We start from the raw sequence: 22,275 nt of genomic DNA on the forward strand, positions 1-22,275 counted from the left end.
AAAGACACACCGGAACAATGAAGTGATTGTGATGGAAAATGATGCTTATAGTGGCAAGTAAGACAAAACAGAGGTGTTACACTTTACAGCCCAGTCTAAGAGAAATTATATCTGTATATGAACCAAATATATTATAAGTAGCCTAAGTTACAAGTAGGGTAAAGCGGGACACAACCTAATGCTTTTTGACTGTTTCAGTTTGTGTAAATCCACTTGGGTTCAGAGTATTTATTTTTTCCCTCAATAATTTCCCACATGTCTAGTACAATTATGTGGTTTTGTTTCATTAATACAGTGTATGCTTTTTTTCTTGATTTACCCCGAAAGAATGGAAGTGAAACGTGACAACATGCCCCATAGGTGTGGTACATTGTAACATGTGAGGGGCACATTGTAACATGACCAAATGACAGCTTAAAATGTTACCTGATATAATCAAAAAATGTCCAAAACAAACTCAAATATTTTGTCAATAAAATACAATTATTAACTTTTTAAAATAAAATAGTAGCATTTTTTAAATATTAAAAAAAAAGTAATTTTTGAGTTTGACAACAAACACATCGCTAAATACAGTTATACAGCATAGTTCAAAACATAACAATAATGAATCATTTCTGAACATTGACTCTCAGTCATTATTCACCCTTTTCTCATGGTTTCTCAAAAGAATTCATAAAAGTATAGAATATAATGGCATAGTTCTAATAGGGGCTCATTGTAACGCAGTGTTACAACGCAACACTGGATTTAAACCCAGTGTTTTCTGCTGGATAGATCAACATTAAAGAACGATCTCAACTGTTAAATAACAGATATAAGATTAATATAATATCAGATTTGTCTTATTTTAAATGAACGCAAAAAACAGAGATGAAAAATAAACTTAAGTAAGAAGTGTACTTTTGCCAGGTTACAGAAATGTTCAGTAATATCTTACAGAGATTTTTTAATTTTGGCACATTTTTTTCTCTAAATAATGTTGATATGGCAACTAGTAAATACACTAAGTTTCGTCATCCTGGCCTGTGTGGAAATTGTTAAAGCATGCATGTTACAACTAACCCCGCGTTAGGTTGTGCCCCGCGCTCCCCATGACCCTTTTTTTCTGGTCTGGATGCATTTCCTGACCCTGTAGACTATTGATGATAGAACTTAAAGGGATAGAATATTCTATCATTTACTCACCCTCAAGTTGTTCCAACTTCCAAACCTGTATGAATTTATTTCTTCTGCTGAACACAAAAGAAGATTTTGAAAAATATGGGTAACCAAACAGGGTCCAAACAGTTTTTTTTTTATGGGAAAAAAAATACTATGGAAGACAATGTGGTCCATGAACCATTTGGTTATCAACATTCTTCAAAATATCTTCTTTTGTGTTCAGCAGAAGAAAGAAATTAATAAAGGTTGATGGTGAGTAAATGATGACAGATTTTCATTTTTGGGTGAACTATCCCTTTAAAGAGACACAAAGGCAGTATGAGCAGGCGAATATGAGTGAAACAAACCCTCATCTCTGAAACTCAATCCACTTGTCAAAAGATCCCAAAGGCCCACAACAGCACCCAGATGTTCATTCTTTGGATAGTTATTGTAGTCAAAAATAACACAGAAAGAACAACTCATCTAAACAATATCTGAAAATAACAAATGAGGAATACAAGATTATTTATTCTTTCTGCTGCTGGTTTTTGTCCCTCGATCTCTTTCTCACTGCCAATGCCCTTGAAAGGACCTCTCCCAGAAAAACAGGCTTTAAATTTCACCTTAATAAACTCTTCCTGCAGGGTTCTTCCTTTGTGGATCGATGGAAAGAGGATCTGTTGTAACATGACTAGTGTGGCTGCTCTTTTCTGCCACAGACTCACATCTGCCGCCATTTTGTCTCTTTGGGACCCTTACAAGTGCACCAGCTCTTTTTTTAGATGTCACCAAAATCTCACTTTTAACGATAATTCCAGTCTTGACTACTCCTAAGTTTACTGTAAAGCAAATATACTGAACTAAACGTTGTTATATATATACACTCACCTAAAGGATTATTAGGAACACCATACTAATACTGTGTTTGACCCCCTTTCGCCTTCAGAACTGCCTTAACTCTACGTGGCATTGATTCAACAAGGTGCTGAAAGCATTCTTTAGAAATGTTGGCCCATATTGATAGGATAGCATCTTGAAGTTGATGGAGATTTGTGGGATGCACATCCAGGGCACGAAGCTCCCGTTCCACCACATCCCAAAGATGCTCTATTGGGTTGAGATCTGGTGACTGTGGGGGCCATTTTAGTACAGTGAACTCATTGACATGTTCAAGAAACCAATTTGAAATTATTCAAGCTTTGTGACATGGTGCATTATCCTGCTGGAAGTAGCCATCAGAGGATGGGTACATGGTGATCATAAAGGGATGGACATGGTCAGAAACAATGCTCAGGTAGGCCGTGGCATTCAAACGATGCCCAATTGGCACTAAGGGGCCTAAAGTGTGCCAAGAAAACATCCCCCACACCATTACACCACCACCACCAGCCTGCACAGTGGTAACAAGGCATGATGGATCCATGTTCTCATTCTGTTTACGCCAAATTCTGACTCTACCATCTGAATGTCTCAACAGAAATCGAGACTCATCAGACCAGGCAACATTTTTTCAGTCTTCAACTGTCCAGTTTTGGTGAGCTTGTGCAAATTGTTGCCTCTTTTTCTTATTTGTAGTGGAGATGAGTGGTACCCGGTGGGGTCTTCTGCTGTTGTAGCCCATCCGCCTCAAGGTTGTGCGTGTTGTGGCTTCACAAATGCTTTGCTGCATACCGCGGTTGTAACGAGTGGTTATTTCAGTCAAAGTTGCTCTTCTATCAGCTTGAATCAGTCTGCCCATTCTCCTCTGACCTCTAGCATCAACAAGGCATTTTCGCCCATAGGACTGCTGCATACTGGATGTTTTTCCCTTTTCACACCATTCTTTGTAAACCCTAGAAATGGTTGTGCGTGAAAATCCCAGTAACTGAGCAGATTGTGAAATACTCAGACCGGCCCGTCTGGCACCAACAACCATGCCACGCTCAAAATTGCTTAAATCACCTTTCTTTCCCATTCTGACATTCAGTTTGGAGTTCAGGAGATTGTCTTGACCAGGACCACACCCCTAAATGCATTGAAGCAACTGCCATGTGATTGGTTGATTAGATAATTGCATTAATGAGAAATTGAACAGGTGTTCCTAATAATCCTTTAGGTGAGTGTATATATATATATATATATATATATATATATTTTTTTTTTTTTTTTTTTTTATTATTAATTTTTTTATTATATATATTTTATATATATGTGACGCTGGACCACAAAACCAGTCTTAAGTCACACAGGTATATTTGTGGCAATATATGAGTCAATATCAACATTGAGTCAATATCAACATGAGTCAACATTGTATGGGTCAAAATTATCTATTTTTCTTTTATGCCAAAAATAATTAGGATATTAAGTAAAGATCATATTCCCTGAAGATATTTTGCAAATGTCCAACCGTAAATATATCAAAAATGTAGAATTATTAGTAATATGCATTGCTGAGGATTTCAGTTGGTCAACTTTAAAGGCGATTTTGCACTCTCAGATTCCAGATTTTCAAATAGCTGTATCTCCTATCCTAACAAACCATACTCAATGGAAAACGTATTTATTCAGCTTTCATATGATATATAAATCTCTTATGACTGGTTTTGTGTTCCAGGGTCATATATACATATATACAAAAAAAATGACTCTAAAACTAGCAAAATAGGTCTAACCAAGTTTTGTTCCAAATTTTAAATAGATATCAAAATAAAACAAATGTCCAGTTTCAGAACATATTACGTTAAAATATTACAGACTAAAATATTAGTCATGCAGTGTGTAATATAGCTGTTTGTGAATGAAAAAGGTCTGCAAAGTTTTAAAGATAAAAGTGCACAACAAATAGCCTTAAGTTATCAACTCCTAAAAGAAAGTAGATTCTGAACTGCCGAAAAGAATCGTCAGCAATTCCAGTCTGACTTTCCGTTACATAACTATGTAACAATGTAACAAATTTGCATGACACGAGCTTAAGGTCTTCATTGGCTGTCTGTGAACAACATCTGACCCGCCCTAAAAACACTAGTTGTAGCTGAGACTGGAAGGTTCGTGCTGTTGATATGTTGAGAAGATGCTATTTTTATTTGCTAAATCCACTTTGCATGCACTTCAAAAGGATGAGGATTCGCACTGGAATTGATACAGAAAAACCAACTGTTTGCATCACGGTGTATGAGGAAGCCCGTAATACGGTGTTCATTTTAGGACATCTTCAGACCTCAGTCATATGATGAAAAGGTGTCATGCCTCAGACTAAAAGGCTTCAGTCATTAGACAAAACGGCATCGCGCCTCAGACTGAAAGGCTTCGGGTCTCAGCAAAAACGTCCTCAGGTGTCAGGTCTCGTACAATTAGGCATCGGACGAAAAAGTCTCAGATTAAAAGGCATCAGAAATAAAGGCATCGGACGAAAAAGTCTCAGATTAAAAGGCATCAGAAATAAAGGCATCGGACGAAAAAGCCTCAGAATAAAAGGCATCAGAAATAAAGGCATCGGACGAAAAAGTCTCAGATTAAAAGGCATCAGAAATAAAGGCATCGGACGAAAAAGCCTCAGAATAAAAGGCATCAGACATAAAGGCATCGGACGAAAAGGAGTCAGACTAAAAGGCATCGGACAAAACGGACTCAGAACGAATGTTTCGAATTGCACCGCCTCAATATGATGTCACATACACGCGGTTTTATACTGCTGACATTATTTTGGACATTTGTATTATTCGCTAATTTTATTTTCACATTTAAAACATTAGCTAAATAATAATCCCTTGGCAATGCTCTTTATGTGTGCTAATTGTTATTCAAGCATAACAAAATAAAAATAAAAAGCATATATATATATAGAGAGAGAGAGAGACCGGGAGAGACCTAAAGTAAGCTGTACTTGATATTTTATTCTTAGTTTTAATGTTAGGCCTACTAGGGATGGGCGATATGGACTTAAAAATTTATCCCGATATTTTCTAGTATTTATTGCGATAACGATATCAATGACGATAAATGTAGTATCGTTCCCCATGTTTTATATATATATATATATATATATATATATATATATATATATATATATATATATATATATATATATATATATATATATATATAATTAATAATTTTTTTGGTGTAAAATTCCACACCAGCCTTTTCAGAAATGGAAAAGTTGCAGATATAATTGTCTTCTGTAAAAGTGCAGGAAATGTTTAAATAGTGCAACTGTGCTAAAAAACGTCACACAATACAAACAAAAATCATTTTTAAATCAATGAAAAGTTTTACATGTAAACCGATTCTGTATTTATTCATACATGGTGCAAACAGTGGTAAAAATAGCAGAAACAGCAAAAGTAATTATCCCAAAAATGTCTTCAGATTACAAAAAAGTTGAAAATAATGATTTAATGATAGAACTTCAGTAATTTGAGTTGATAATATAATAATACCACGAATTATTCTACTAATAAAAATAAACTGCACTAAGGAATAATGAGCTTCTGGGTTCATGAATATTAATCACGTTGTCAGCGCTCATTCTAACTGATTGGCTGAAATCAAAACAGGCACAGTTATAGGTGCGCGCCAGCCAATGAGATTCCCGTTTGTGCATTCCTTTCTTCCTGTTCACGAAAGGCTGAATAATTCCAAATAAACGCCATTACTTTACAGGAAAATGCAACAAAGGATATTGTTTACATGTAGCACGTCAATTCTGTTTGGTATAAGACCCTCTCGCTCTCTCTTTGAGTGTTTGTGAAACACTGAGCGCTCTCAGTCGCGCGCCTCACACTAGTGTTTAATGTGCGTCATATACACTTCGCATTCATTGAGATGAACTGAAATAGTGTGCTTTACCGATCGATTGAGAAAGAGCTAATCTCTTAAGCGCTCAGTCCAAGTGCTCAGCGAGTGAAAATACATCTGTATGGTTCAGATTGCCCTCAGGCAGCCCCTTGTTTAGCTATGAACTCTTCCGCAGCTTCCACCATAGTTGTTTTCGTTCTGCACGTGAGATGCGGATTCAGTGCCGCAGCTCCTATCAAGCACTGCGCGTAGAGCACCAAGTGCTGCGGGGGGCACCACAAGAAATTCTCTCTCCAACCCCCGTTCAGCTATACAGAGTGACGAACGCAGCCACCGCGGCCATCATAAAGTAATAACGTTTAGGGCATCAAGAGACGGCCAGCGGTGGCACGGTGCGGATGGGTCGCGCCATCAACTAGGCTTTATCGTTATTATCGCGGGAAGGCAAATTCTTATCGTGGGGAGAATTTTTACCGGTATATCGCAAACGATAAGATATCGCCCATCCCTAAGGCCTACACTGTTCAGCAGAAATAAAGGAGTTTCCCTGGTAACCTCTGTAGACAAATCAGCGCTGTGCTTATAACAACACAGTCTCGAAAGGTTTCTTTCCCTTCACCATAGTTTGCCAATAAGTTAGCTTGTTGCAATGTGTTATTATTTAGCTATTATTCAGCAGTATAAAACCGCGTGTATGTGACATCATATTGAGGCGATGCAATTCGAAACATTCGTTATGACTGCGTTTCGTCCGATTGATGCCTTTTATGTCTGACTCCTTTTCGTCCGATGCCTTTATGTCTGATGCCTTTTAGTTTGAGGCTTTTTCGTCCGTTGCCTTTATTTCTGATGCATTTTAATCTGAGACTTTTTCGTCCGATGTCTAATTGTACGAGACCTGACACCTGAGGATGTTTTTCCTGAGACCTGAAGCCTTTCAGTCTGAGGCGCGATGCCGTTTTGTCTAATGACTGAAGCCTTTTAGTCTGAGGCATGACACCTTTTCATCATATGACTGAGGTCTGAAGATGTCCTAAAATGAACACCGTACTACGGAGGCGTTTCACTTCTGACACCATCTGTCATGGTGATACACAGGGCAACTTTTTGAGCAATGTTACTAGGCAATGTTGCCATCATCGGCCAACTAGGTAAGACACAGGGCCCATGACCGATCTAAAGTATACAGATAGAAATTTGTTGCCCATTCCCAATGGGAAAGTGGCCAAGCAATATTGCTTTGTAACATTGCCCAGCAACGTTGCTCAAAAAAGTTGCCCCATGTATCATCACCTTAAGCGGTAGACCAATCACAACAGACTAGGCCGTCTGACCAATCAGAGCAGGCTTGTGGGAAAAAAGGGGTTTAGAGACACGATCGAACAAACTGTTTATCTTCGAACAAACCATTTTCAGACTCGGAAATGAGGTGATGTGTATATTTTGAGAAAAATAATGTGTTTTTTGACCTTGGATGCTTAACCTATTGTGGAGACCTCTAAAACAAAATTAGGAACCTTTTATAAGCAATTTCGGAAAGGCTAGCAACAGCAAGCTAGGTTTGAAAGCATGAGATCCCACCCTCCTTTCAGAGCGTCTCCAAAGCCACGCCTCCTTCAAAACACATGAACCCACATTAGACTCTGCACAGCGTCGCGAGATGATGAGAGACGGCGTTAAATTACCTCATGCCTCAAAGCACACAACATTACAATAATAATGAACGTAAATATCTTGCAGAGCTCTTTCTTGTACCACCTGACTGCAGCAGGTTCATTTCGGCATTGATGAAATAGAAAAGCATAAATTCAGCTCCACATAGAATGTCACGGGTTGCCATCTCATAATTACGGTTATGACATGGTGTGAACGCAGCATAAGCTCATTGTTTTGGTTCAGGAGGAACTGTAAAAGGACTGTCTGTCTACAACTTTGTATTGCCTTATGTTACTGTTTGCACGAGCAAGGTGCACGGAGATATGGAAATGCATATGTTGACAGGCAGGTAGGACAAATGATTGGACAAACATTTTTGGTCCTGAGACTTCCACAGAATATATATGTAGGATGAATTCAGGGTGATCGGGACACTTTTTCAAAGTCAACTCAATGGCAAAATCAATGGCCCTACATGTTTTAATATTTAGACCACTTCTATTATTGATTGCTAGGATGTGAAGAGAGTTTCAAACAAGTGTTTATAAAATAAAATGCCTACCCTACCTTTAAAATAGCACAGGGGCACTTTAACAGTCTAAATAACACCGAATTCTGCTCTGAAAATACATGTTAAGCATATTTTAAATTCAGAGAAGTGACATTTACTAACTGTTAAGTGTCTCTGTTAACTATACATTGCTACGCTGTTTTTCTTATAGTGATAACATACAGTATTGTGGATTGTGATAAGGAATAAAGCACTTCTCCATCACTAACAAGGTGCTAAAAGTATTGTAATTTTTGTCATTAATGAAAAATCTGAGGGTCAGATGATGCATCATAAGGCAAAGTTTGTTTATCAGCATATGGTCTCAGTGCTCATTAAGCTACAAACAGTTTTTATCCCTCTGCTTCTTCCATAATGAAATCATTAAGGTAGGAGTGATTAGGCCAGCACATCTGTCTTCATAGTAACTTCACACGGTCACAAACACATAAATGCACATACTGTGCTCTAAGGGTGAGCATCCCAAAAATGCAATTATAAAACTATTAGTGTTGTTTGGTTATTTTTAGTGATGTGATGTGTAAAGGGGGGAAACAACAACAGAAGAGCTTATGCCCTCTTGTGGGCATCGCTGCATTCAAATCAGATGCGAGGTGATGCTGATACGCTTCCCAAAGTGTCTTTTGAGCTTCAGCCCAAACTCAATTTGTAACTTGGAAAGCATAATGATTTCCAAATCTGGGATTTCACTCATGCACATTCTCTGCATAATTATATGCAAATACAGGTGCATTCAAGATTAAGCACAAATAAAAGTATAGCCAACTCAAAATTAGTTTTAAGCATTTTTATTATTTAAAATATTCTCATTTTAATTTATAATAAAATGATGAAAAGCCAAAAGCACTAAGAAAAGTCCTAAACTTCTGAATAATATCCATCCTTAGAAAGTTCAGCCACATTTTATACAAAGATGCTCACAGAATCAGATGGATAGGACTGATGGGAGGGGAAGCATATGGTCAAACAAAGCACTTTCTAATGGCGTATTAAATATCCTCAGACAGGCTCTTGGGCGCTACACGTTCAAACCCTAAAAGCCGATAATGCACGAAGCTTCCTGTGCTCACAGCCCTCTGGGAGCTGATGATGATGATGATGATGGTTTAGATCAATGATACACTCTATCTCCCCCACCTCACCCTCTCTCTGAAGCTTCACAAAGATGCTCTGTCATCATGAGTTTCTTCATTCATGTCCTGAATCCTCAACCTCAAATAGCCTACTCTTAATGATGCACTGATGGAATAAAATCAAATAATGCCAACAAAGTAGCCTATTAACTATTACAAGTCATGACCCAAGACGTTCAAAACCACCAAACATTAGTTGCATATGTGTGAAATCATCTCACCTGTCAGATTTGGCAACTCTCCTAAAGCTTTGGTTTGATAAATCCTGGTGCGTTTGCGGTTCGGCTGATATTCCCTGCGCGCGGTGCGTCCGCGGCAGTCCGATCTTCGCGCTCGGTAACACGGACTGACATTTGTGCAGCTTTCTCTTCAGCTCGTTGATTTCGTCTTCTCGCTCCACCAAGCGCCTTTCCAGATCTCGTATCCTCTCTTCCTTCAGCATTAAAATCTTGGCAAAGTCTTCCTCTAGGTCACTCATTCTGAGGTAGTAAAAAAACTTTAATCCCCTTGAAATCAACCAGGCGCGCTCTCAAACTGTATCACGCGCCCAGACAAGCTCCGGCTGTGAAGCTCCAGTGTAAAACAGCTGATCTATCCACGTGTTTACAGTTGGAAACGGGAGTCGGCGTCGGACCCGATGACAGTTACTTGTGTCCCAAACATCCCCGTCCAAAAACACACACCATACCGGGTACAGACTGTCTCCTCATCCACGGGGTCTTCATAGGCATAGGCGGAGTTTCACTTTTGCGCTTGGGGGGATAAAGTGGGGGGATGAGAAGCCTCTTCGGAAACTGTATTCTCTACATAAACCACGATAAAGTGCTATTACATGGACATTTTAAAGCACAGATGCGGCATAAAAGCACTCACACTGAAGTCCCAATCGTGGGAAACAATGTGTGACTATACCGTCAGAACCTAGAAGCGCACTGACCTAACAACCGTGTCCGATTTGTGAATGAATCATTCTTCGGAAGAGTCGGATCTTATCAATCTGCCAAACATGATTTGGATCTCTTGAATGAATCGGGTGAACAATCTCTTTCATTAGAGTTGAATCGGTCCGAGTGTACTCACTGAACCGAGAAACGAAAATCAGCCCCGATTCGTGCTGATTTTGGATTGTGCAAAGGATTGACTCAGGGCGGGGCAAAAAGTTAGTTACGCCTACTTTAACAGCCAAATAACAGAATGTTGAAGAAAAATCAACACACATTCAAAGACTTGTTTTTTAGCAGCAAAGCCTTTTCAGCCAGGTGATGAATTATATTGTTAAAATATGCAAATCATAAGCCTATAGCCAATAAACCCCTCACTGTTTTATAGACTGTATTTTATGAAGTGAATCGTGGCATCAATAAACTTAACTCCGACAAAATACATCCCAGCAATAGCCACCATTTCACTGTCTAGGTTAACTATAGACCCAGTGGCTATCGAGTAGGCTATCCCACTTCTAGCCAAAATAACCTTGAATTAGGCAACATGTCGTTTTTACCAAAATAACTTATATGAGATGTATGATATTCCATCATGTACAGTATAAGTAAAGTCAACAGTCATAACAAGGTGTTTGGTTTCATTTCTTTGACATGTTCTTGTTTTAAATTATGGTTAGAATTCTATTAAATTTCCAGTGACAGCCCAAATTTGGCCTTGTTTTAGCCTAGACGTCAGGGCTGTTGGACGACTAGGCGTCTTTTAAATGCAAAATATGCTTGCCGGGAGTTTGATTTAAAAAATAAAATATTTTTGTAGTTTTAAAATATTAATAATATGCCACGCAGGAATGTCACAGGATGACGTAAAGAACTGCTGAATCATCTAAACGAACCGATTCCCTGAAATAAATCGGACTTCCCATCGTTAAAGGGATAGTTCACCCAAAAATGAAAATTCTGTCATCATTTACTCACCCTCAAGTTGTTCCAAACCTGTGTGAGTTTCTTTGTTCTGCTGAACACAAAATAAGATATTTTGAAGAATGTTTGTAACCAAGCAGATAGAGCAACCATTGACTACCATAGTAGGGGAAAAAATAATATGGTAGTAAATGGTTGCTCTATCTGCTTTGTTGCAAACATTCTTCAAAATATCTTATTTTGTGTTCAACAGAACAAAGAAACTCACACAGGTTTGAAATAAATTGAGGGTGAGTAAATTATGACAGAATTTTTATTTTTGGGTGAACTATCCCTTTAACGATGGGAAGTCCGATTTATTTCAGGGAATCGGTTCGTTTAGATGATTCAGCAGTTCTTTACGTCATCCTGTGACATTCCTGCGTGGCATATTATTAATATTTTAAAACTACAAAAATATTTTATTTTTTAAATCAAACTCCCGGCATTTAAATTGAGGGTGAGTAAATGATGACAGAATTTTCATTTTTGGGGGAACTATCCATTTAATGCTAAGATAATGTAATGCAAGTATCCGCTGTTTTTTAAGACTGATATCACATATTACTTGAGATAAACTACATAATCATACATATATATATTATTCAAAATAACAACAAAAATGAATGAAATGTATTTTGTGATAAAACAAGTTTGGCTCTGCCAGCTCCCAAAATCAATGCGGCTCTTCATCCCCGTCATGTGATGAATGGGTGACGTAATTTGGTGAAACCTGACACTTGAATTACATGCTGTAATATTTAGGTATCTTAGATCAGTTATTACATCTAAAAAGAAAAACTCTCTGTTTCACATTAAGCTATTTGGTACACTGTAAAATCTAATAGCTTTCCTGACTCACATATACTTAGTAAACTTTACTCAGTAATATAGAATACATACTTCTTACTAGGTTTTGTTGAGTTACAGTCAATTGCAGGGTGAAAATAACAGTTTACTCAATTGTTTGAGTGACGCTTACTTGAAACAAGCAAGTACCAACAAAGGATGCAATGACGTTACTATACCAGTGAGGGGCAGCAGTGCATTAAAGCGTGTCTAATGTGCAGAAAAAACGAAGAAGAAGAAGTGGCACTTGTAAGAGCATGCGCAATAGAATCTGTACGCAATAGAATCTGTACGTATCTCGGCCATCTCTGCGCCAATTTGAATTTTGCAGATGTGGAAAGACGTTGACAGGCTGCCTACGTTTTTATCCAGAGCTTTGTTGCGTTTTTGGAAGAAGATTAACAATAAGGTAAGTAATCAAGCGTGCAACTTTTGTGTGAATGTTTTTTTTACGGTCTGTCGCTAATTTTTGCTGATATTCTTAATGTGTACCAAATAATTTTGATATTATTCATAAATGGTTTGACCTATTTTTTGCACATAAAACTATCAGGTGTCACAACGGTTCCTGTATTGTCTTAAAACTTATTTTAACTATCCCAAATATAATATGAATTATGGTTTTCTATTTGACCCTTTTTCCCTGATGCATTCTCCTCTGTTGGCATTGGTTTATAAATTATTAACATTACACATCTGTTGAAATGGCGCACATTTAAAGTTATATGTAACCTGCAGCTTATAGAGATTAAGTTTGTGATTATTTTTGAAAATATTTGTGATTTCACTGTAGCATTATACTATTATTTTTGTGAGACAGCTTCTGGTTGAAGAAATGAGGAAAGTGAACCCTAGTGGAGCACTCATTGCATTAAAGATGGACCAGACCTTTTCAATGTGAAGACTCCAGTGAAAACATTGATGGACTTTTACAGAGACAAGTAAGTACTTATTCCTTTTTCCACCACGAGAAACCGCATTCTGTTTAGGTTTGGCTTTAGAATTGGCCTGTAAGCTTTTCCATGCATTAACAAATGTCCACACTGTCCCAAGTTGTTTTTGTTTTTTTTGCATGTGTTGTAGGTGTTTGCGGGGTTTAACAGGTCTGCAGAGTAAGTTTTGTGGTGCTGTGGATCGCTACACACCACGCTTTGTCACAATGTTCAAGTCCAAGAAAGGAAGAGTTGGAGAGAAATTGGATGCGCTTATGCAGCAGGGGTGAGTTTACTGCAGCCTTAATTTTGTTTATTATTCTGTGACAGAATTAATATAATTAGTGACAGAATTGAAATAACCAAACTTATTTTTACTGTAGCTTAAATGTTTCATGATCTTGAACTTGATCTCTTTTTTTTCCCCATCTACTTCCAGAAACAAGCAGATGTGACCGCAATGCACACTCTTGTGCTCCGGGGCTTACCTATCCTGCTTAGTGATGACGCCAGTAACGTATACAACACCTGCAACGTAAGTTCTCATTGTAAAAAAAAATATATAAGGGTTACGTCTCCCAAAAAATGTAAATTGTCATCAATTGCATTTCTGTGCTCCACTGAAAGTTATTCAGTGATGTAAACTTTTCTCCAAAGAAAATAGTGTAATTTTACAACTCATCTGTTCAGTGTTGACTTCATTACTTAATCGTAAAGATCATCAATTGTGAAAACGGTTTATTTGGCTATAAAGCAGCTCTGGAGAAAACTGTGATGTTCCGTTCAGATATTATACTATTTAATGAATATACCTTGTATACGAGTCGGGATAAAAAAATAAAAAAAGATAAATACTTAATGGGACATGGATAAAAGGCAGTGTATGCAGGACAGATAACGATACTCGGTTACTTAACGTAACCTCGGTTCTCTCTAGAAGAGGGAACGAGTATTGCGTAAGTTCCTTACGCTACGGGAAAGTATTCTTTCTTCGAGATTTCTGAAAAACCCAAAATTATCCTTAATTTTGTAACATTGTCAACGCAGTGCGGCAGCCTGGCAGACCATAGCAGGCTATTCCAGCGTGCTATTGGCTGCTCTGCTGGCAACTGCAGCAGCCTATCGGTGAGCCCGCGTGACGTGGCAACCAATGAGGGCGCTTCGCGCCCACCTGGCTTCATTTGCCTACAGGTGGGGCGTGGCCACGTGTATATAAGCAGGGCTCACGGGCTGCATATTCGGTTTTCTTAGTTCTGAAGCGTAAAAGCCCGCGGGGCGCACGGCAAGGAACGCAATACTCGTTCCCTCTTCTAGAGAGAACCGAGGTTACGCTAAGTAACCGAGTATCGTTCTCTTACGAGAGGTTCTCTCGTATTGCGTAAGTTCCTTACGCTACGGGAACATATTGTCAACGCCGTGCGCGCCTCGCATACAGCATATGTATCCCAGGGAACCGGGGACCATAACACTGCTCGGGCAGGGTGGCCGGTAAAGAAAAACGGGCCACCACATATACAGACACTTCATTCGAACTGACGGGTGGTTTACGACGGGTGGTTACAACACCCTGTCCCATGAATGAGGGAACGGCACCTGCCGGTCTCCTTCAAATTCACCACACCTTGTCTCATGAATGAGGGAGCGGCAACGCCGGTCGCCTTCAAATTCACAATATCTTGTTATATGAGTGAGGTAACGGCACCGCCGGTCACCTTCAAACTCACAACAGCTCGTCTCGTAAATGAGGGAACGGCACCGCCGGTCTCCTTCAAATTCACATGAGCCTAGTACCGAACTTACTACCAGTATGTGAGCTATGTCTGCGCAGAATCACTGGGCAGAACCAACGGCCCTATTGAACTGATAACACTTTCGCCTGTAAGGCAGGAACTTCCAGATTGTAAAATCTCACGAACGTAGACGGGGAGGCCCAGCCTGCCGCCATACAGATATCGTGGATGGAAATCCCTCTGGCCCAAGCCCACGAAGAGGCCATGCCTCTGGTGGAGTGTGCTCTGACACCTAGCGGGCACTGCAGGTGTTTGGAAGCCTAAGCTACTGCAATCACGTCCACTATCCACCTGGACAGGGTCTGTTTCGAGGAGGCGAGACCTTTAGTGCGCCCACCAAACGAAACAAATAGCTGCTCAGAACGCCTGAAGGCGGCGGAGCGTGTGACATAAACCCTCAATGCCCTGACAGGGCAGAGGAAATTGCCACCGTCCCCCTCATCGGATGCTGGCAGAGCCGAGAGGGAGATAATCTGCGCCCTGAAGGGAGTGCCAATCGCTTTGGGGACATAACCATGCCTCGGTCTGAGAATGACCTTAGAGTCATTAGGACCGAACTCCATACATGTCGGGCTCACTGAGAGCGCGTGTAGATCCCCCACGCGTTTCACTGAAGCCAGAGCTATCAGAAACGTGGTTTTCAGCGAAAGGAACCTTGGTTCCACAGTCTCGAGCGGTTCAAAGGGATGAGCCTTCAGGGCCTCTAGGACCAAGGCCAGATCCCATATAGGAACCGACGGGGGCCGCGGGGGATTCATCCGTCTGGCTCCTCTGAGGAAACGGACGATGAGCTCGTTCCTTCCTAGCGTGCTACCTAGCGTCGTCTGAGCGAACGCTGCTATAGCCGCCAAATACACTTTGAGCGTGGAAGGGGACCTGCCCAATTCCAAAAGCTCTTGGAGGAAGGAGAGCACCCGCTGGACCCCACATTGCTGTGGGTCCAATCCCTTGGAAAGATAGTTTCCAGATAGTTCAATACTCGCATCCCTCGATTTCTCAGAGGAGCGAGGGCCGCGTCCATGCACTTCGTAAATGTACGGGGTGCTAGTGACAGGCCGAACGGAAGGACGGTGTATTGATAAGCCTGGCCGTCGAAGGCGAATCGTAAGAATGGCCTGTGACGCGGCGTTATCTTGATTTGAAAATATGCATCTTTCAAATCTAGGGAGATTAGCCAGTCTCTCGGGCGAATATGCGCGAGGATCTGCTTGGTCGTGAGCATCTTGAACGATCTTTTCATAAGAGCTTTGTTCAGACGCCTCAGATCCAGAATCGGTCTGAGCGACCCATCCCTTTTTGGCACAAGAAAATACCGGCTGTAAAAGCCTGACTCGCTCATAGAGTGGGGAACCGGTTCTATAGCCCCTTTGCACAGCAGCGTGGCTATTTCTGCTCGAAGTAGATGTGCTACTTCCTCGCTCACTCTCGTCTCTGTACGCGCACAGAAGCGCGGAGGGCGGCGAGCGAACTGCAGAGTGTAGCCATGCTTCACTGTTTTCAGCACCCATTCTGATACACCTGGAATGGCTTCCCACGCTCTCGCGTGCGCCACACGGGATAGAACGGCCTCCGGGCTCGAAACGCCGCGCTTCGCGGGTTTGACAGCCCGTATAGGAGGGGAGGGCGCAGTGTGCGCGCTCTCTGTGCTGTGGGCCAGCCGATCGCTCGCGATGGCTGGCCGCCCTACACACTGCATCTCTGCCGCTTCGAGCGGGGAGTGGCTTGTGTGCGGCCCTACACTCATCGCTCCGGCCACCCTGGGCGGAAAATAAATGGTGTGTGGCGCGGCGCGTGGCGCCTGAGGCATAATGTTCGCGAAAATGTGTGAGCGCGTTTGAGCGGGCAAAACTCTTACGCGTGGAACATGACCGGTTAAGAGTGGCTGTGTGACAGCGCGTGTGGTGGTTAGTCGTGGACGCAAACAAGCGGACACGTGACCTAACTCTAGCACTCGAGCGGCCGGTGGCCGCTTTATGTGAGTGGGGGACACAGGGTTTATAGTGCTTGTGTGCAGGGGTGAACACAGAAAAGTGGGCACATTTACTGCATTTGAAACACATACGGCGCGAGCCGTGCGACCAGAAATAATGCAACTTTTGTGATTTCTCTGGTTCGCCGTAAAAACGGCGGTTATTGACAGGCGAGAAGGCATTTTTGCCGGCTCGTTGGCTGCGTGAAATCCATCTGCAGCAGCCACAGTGGTGGGGGCTGACAGGAAAAAGAGTTTTGACGGTGGTCCGGCCGCGGCGGGACTTAACCGTCGTTTCTCGCCTCTTGCTAGGAGGACTTTGGAGGCTCGGGCTTCAGCGTGATCCTAGGCCGGGGGCCCCGAGGTGGAGGCGGCTTACCACGGCTGGAAGAGCGCGATCTGGGGCGGCCGCTCGGTCTTCTCTGAGACGAAGGGGGCCGCGCTGGGCGCTGCGCGGAGCTCGTTGCTGGCTGGTCACGAGGACGGCGAGCAGCGGAGCTATTGCTAGCGCCGGGGCGTCGAGGCAGGAAAAGGTTCATGGCCTGCGTCGTTTTCTGCACTTCGGAGAAACGGTCGACGATCCCCTTGACCGCTGGTCCGAAAAGCCCAGACGGAGAGAGCGGGGCGTTTAGGAAGGCCGCGCGCTCTGTTTCTCGCATGTCCGCGAGCGTGAGCCAGAGGTGGCGCTCAGCTACCGTGAGGGAGGCCATAGAGCGTCCGAGGGCCTGTGCTGCGGTCTTGGTGGCGCGAAGGGAGAGATCCGTCGCGCTTCGCAAATCCGTGATTAACTCAGCGTCACAGCATTTCTCGTCCCTGTCGCGGAGGAGATTAGCTTGGAGGATTTGCAGCACGGCCATAGAGTGCAGAGCGGACGCAGCTTGACCGGAGGCAGCGAAAGCGCGGCCGATCAGCGATGACGTCACTCTGCAGGCCTTAGACGGGAGGGCAGCCTTTGAGCGCCAACCAGAAGGCGGGCAAAGGTGCGCTGCAACCGCCTCTTCCACCGGAGGGATAGCGTTGTAGCCTTTCTCGGCCGCGCCGTCAACTTGTGAGAGCGTTGAAGAAGCCTGAGACGAGACCCTCGCGGAGAATGGCGCGTTCCAGGACTTTGCGAGCTCCTCGTGAAGCTCCGGCAAAAAGGGTGCAGTCCTGGAGGTGGGCGCACGGCGGCGACTGTTTAGGAAGCATCCGTCAAGTCGGTTCGGCGCTGCCACCTTGGGCGGGGCCCATTCGAGGCCTAGCTGCTCGACAGCCCGGGTGAGAAGGCGCAAGAGTTCGGCGTCCTCACCCGCTCGAGAGCGTCCGGAGCCCCGGACTGAAGAGGACGCGGAAGACCAGTCCTCGCTGTCGGAAGCCATGATGGAGCAGCTGTCGGCGCGTTCCGCGGCCGCATCCGCCTCATCCCCGGAGGCGGCAACAGAAATGGCGGCCTGGGGTGGGGGCGGGGAAGGCGAGAGTGAAGCGGGCGGGAAAGGTTCCGGCGAGCTTCTCTCTGCGAGCTCCGGAGTCCGCTGCGAGCGGCGCTTCTTCTTGCGCGGCGTGGCAGGGACTGGAGGGATATCATCTTCGAACAGGACGAGTCGAGCCCGCAGGGTCGACATCGTCAGTTCTTCGCACTCTTGGCATCCGCCAGCGTGGAGTGCGGCGGCGGCGTGATCACGGCCCAGGCAGAGAGCGCAGATCACATGGCGGTCCCCGGAGCTGAGCTGCGCGTGACACGAGCCGCAGGTGGAACGAGACATTTGTATCAACGCTCGGCTCTTTTTGTGAAAAGTGTGACGCAGCGGCGACAACACTTTGAGCGTAAAAGGATATGGGGCTGCCGGATAGCAGAGCAGGCACGGAAGGCTGAAGGTGGCGCGATGCTGCCGGCTTCCTCAGGCGCTGTCCTCTGCTTGCTTGTCTGCGCGGTCACGGCGGCGGGTTCCAGATCCAGCGATGCGAAGGGCTTCGCTGAAGAAAAGAAAATCGAATATGCAGCCCGTGAGCCCTGCTTATATACACGTGGCCACGCCCCACCTGTAGGCAAATGAAGCCAGGTGGGCGCGAAGCGCCCTCATTGGTCGCCACGTCACGCGGGCTCACCGATAGGCTGCTGCAGTTGCCAGCAGAGCAGCCAATAGCACGCTGGAATAGCCTGCTATGGTCTGCCAGGCTGCCGCACTGCGTTGACAATGTTACAAAATTAAGGATAATTTTGGGTTTTTCAGAAATCTCGAAGAAAGAATACTTTCCCGTAGCGTAAGGAACTTACGCAATACGAGAGAACCTCTCGTAAGAGAACTGACAATTAACCGATTTCATTCCAGAGATGACATGTATGAATTTGAATTGTATTTGTAAAGATATTAAACAATCAACGTCAATTAAGTAAGAAAAATATTGAAAAATCCATGAAAAAATGGGTCTTATGTCTGGTCAGTAGTAGAACACAGGGAGTCTAGGTCTATGGTGTTAATGCATTTACAAAATTACAAACCTCCAGCAATTAGTTTAAAGACTGTTGCTGCGTCCCAATTCACCTACTATACTACGACCTAAAAGTGTGTACTCTTTTTGTGTGGAAAAAGTACATACCGTACTTTTTTTTAGTGTTTAGAAAATGAGTATGCCAGTTTTGGGACATACTACTTCATCATCTTTAACGGACTCTGTCGCTTGGTAACGTGCATCCCATCACCGTTTAAACTGCCCTGTCAATCATCGTCACAGTTCAAATCCTCCACACTCAGTTTAATTTCCTACCGTATCGGAGATAAATGTAGTTGCACGTTGATCTGCCAGTTGTGTTTGCAGTTTAAATATAATGATGCATTTAAGAGTTAATGGCCAAACATATCAGTACAGAAGTTCTAAATGCTGCTGCAAGTGAAATATAATGTGGATAACATTGATTAAATATCTTTGTCAGGTTAAATACTGATAATTGATCACTCAAACCCCTTTATCTAAACCTCTCTACTTAACCGTTGGACTCGCACATCTGTCATGTTTGTAGTTTTTTAACACTTTTTATCCTCGTTTGTAGTTCTAATCGAAACCTCGTCCAACTTGCAATGGGTTGTGGGCAATATCAGCCTTTAGAGTGTGCAGAAATAGTAGACCATCCGGGTATCTTTGGATTACTCTTTTCAAAATACTACTATTTGGGCCATACTAATTCTATTTTCAAATACTATTTAGTACGGATAGAATACGAATTGGGACGCAGCTTGTGTTAAATGCCGAAAATGCGTTGTTAATGTTTTATTTCATTAAGTAAACATTGTCTGGCTCAGTTTCAAAAAGGACAAAATAGCATTTATATGCAGCAGTACAGCACAAATAATTAAATAAAATTATAACAAAATGACAAATTATAAGAAAATGGAAGGTAATTATTATAAATTTCATAATAAACGTAAATAAGGACAGACAGACAGACAGACAGACAGACAGACAGACAGAGAGAGAGAGAGAGAGAGAGAGAGAGAGAGAGAGAGAGAGAGAGAGACAGACAGACAGAGAGATAAACAGACAGATAGATATATGATAGACAGACACATGGATAGATGGACTGACAGATAGACAGACAGACAGACAGACAGACAGACAGACAGACAGACAGACAGACAGACAGACAGACAGATAGATAGATAGATAGATAGATAGATAGATAGATAGATAGATAGATAGATAGATAGATAGATAGATAGATAGATAGATAGATAGATAGATAGATAGATAGATAGATAGATAGATAGATAGATAGATAGATAGATAGATTTTTACAAATTAACTTAACACAATGACGTCAAAGTTCTTTTAAGATGGCAGTACAATGAAATAAATGTATGTGGTCACATGACCAAACTACCCAATAATGGTAGACCTACCCAGAACTCATGTAGACATCTTAAATTTGCACTATAAATGGACATGTGCTTCATAATAGTTGCTTTTTAATACCACACTAAAATATGTGAGGTACAACTGGATTTTCACATTCCCCTGTTGTAATATTTGTATTGTTTGGTTTTATTCAGGCATGTGATGTTGATGGCTGGCCACAAGTGTCCGTTGGGGTGATGACTGTTATTGATGAAGAAAAACCTCTCATGCCAAATAAACTGTACCTTGACCCAATCATTGTGGAGGGAGGTATAGTACTGGATAATATGCAGAATCTGCCTCAGGCAATTTGCGCCTTGTTTGGTCTGTCTTATGCTTTAAATTTGAAATACCCAAAAGGCATGATTAACACTTTTAACTTCATTCAGAAAGTGATTCTTGGTTTGGGACAGAACAAACTGCCACCAAAAATTTCTGAAACTACAAATCTCCTGTTGAGTTAGGATGTAATCAAATTGTGCTGTAAAAGGTTTTTGTTTTAAAAATGTTTTACCCCAGTGCAAACTTGTGTGTATACCATCCTTGTGTCAGTTGTTAAGAAAACAAAAACAATAAATTTACCTTTGAACTGTATCATTGCCTTAAATGTATTTGTCCATATGTAAATGTTATCTTTGAAAAATTGTGTACCTATTCTCAATGATTTAGAATAGATGATTGTTAGCACTTAAGTTACTTGAGTAAAGCTTACTTGTTTTTTTCAAGGCAATCGGTTTGCATGGTTTTAACAAGTAAACTGGATTGTCTTTAAAGTAAAGTAAACTAGGTAATTCCAAGTTGTATGCAGAAAACATCACCTTAGCACAACTTGCATTAATGAGTTAGGAATACTCACAAAGTGTATTTTACTTGAAATTTTTTAGTTGTTAAAAATAGTAATTCTGAGTAGTCTATGCTAAGACAAGTACATCTAAAGTAAATTATTAAGTTACTGGAACTCTCTTGTGAGTGTACAAAACTAGACAGGAATAGTATGTAGAACTAACAAGTGCCTATTTCACTTTACTTGGTTTTTTCAAGGCAATCGGTTTGCATGCTTTTTTTAAGTAAGGTTTACTTATTGGATTTTACAGTGTATAATGGCAATGGCAGCATTATTTCTTTCTATGACCACTCTGAGGGACATAGTACAGTAGACTATTGTGCATTCATGATCACCCAACCTTGATATGAAAGCATCATCTCTCTTCACATTCATGAGAGAGGGGCTGTAATTCAGAGGGGATAGAGAGAGAACAAGAGAAAAGAGAGACTAAAAATCTATCACATTATTTATTAATTCTTATTGTTTATGTTAGTTTATCATTATCAAGTGAGCAGGATTCAAAAGTTGTCTTTGGTGTTATAACAGAGATGTGATGAGAGCTAATTCTCTGGCTGTCCTGCTGTGCGAACGATGACACAGTGATTAGCACAGGACTGCTGTGCACCTGAGGGACTGATTGGATTACAGGCTGGGGTGGGGTGGGGCTGGTGGGTGGTGCTGGCGCAGACATTACTCATCCCATTCCTGTTATACAGTCTCTCTCTCCTACTCTCAGTGAAACCCAATCGGATGTCTCTGAGCTCCAGGACCAGAGGACGTTCTGTCAGTCATTGATCAGTTCTGGCGCTATGCTCTGAAATCTGGGATATCTACAGGAAGTCAGTAAGGA

At 42.1% G+C, this 22,275-nt stretch overlaps 1 protein-coding gene across 2 annotated transcripts in view; it reads right to left on the minus strand.

Moving 5' to 3' along the window:
• prkg1a (protein kinase cGMP-dependent 1a) overlaps nt 1-10,253 on the minus strand; it is a 128,719-nt gene extending 118,466 nt beyond the window's left edge. The window contains exon 1 of one of the 2 annotated variants that reach the window (XM_079843715.1): nt 9,507-10,253. In XM_079843715.1, the coding sequence (XP_079699841.1) occupies nt 9,507-9,763 (257 nt within the window). In that variant the 5' untranslated portion in view covers nt 9,764-10,253. The remainder of the gene's footprint in view (nt 1-9,506) is intronic. The other variant, XM_079843716.1, reaches the window with a different exon arrangement.
• Between the last annotated feature and the right edge of the window lie 12,022 nt (nt 10,254-22,275).

Source organism: Gobio gobio (genome assembly GCF_949357685.1).
Source record: "Gobio gobio genome assembly, chromosome: 18".
NCBI lineage: Eukaryota > Metazoa > Chordata > Actinopteri > Cypriniformes > Gobionidae > Gobio > Gobio gobio.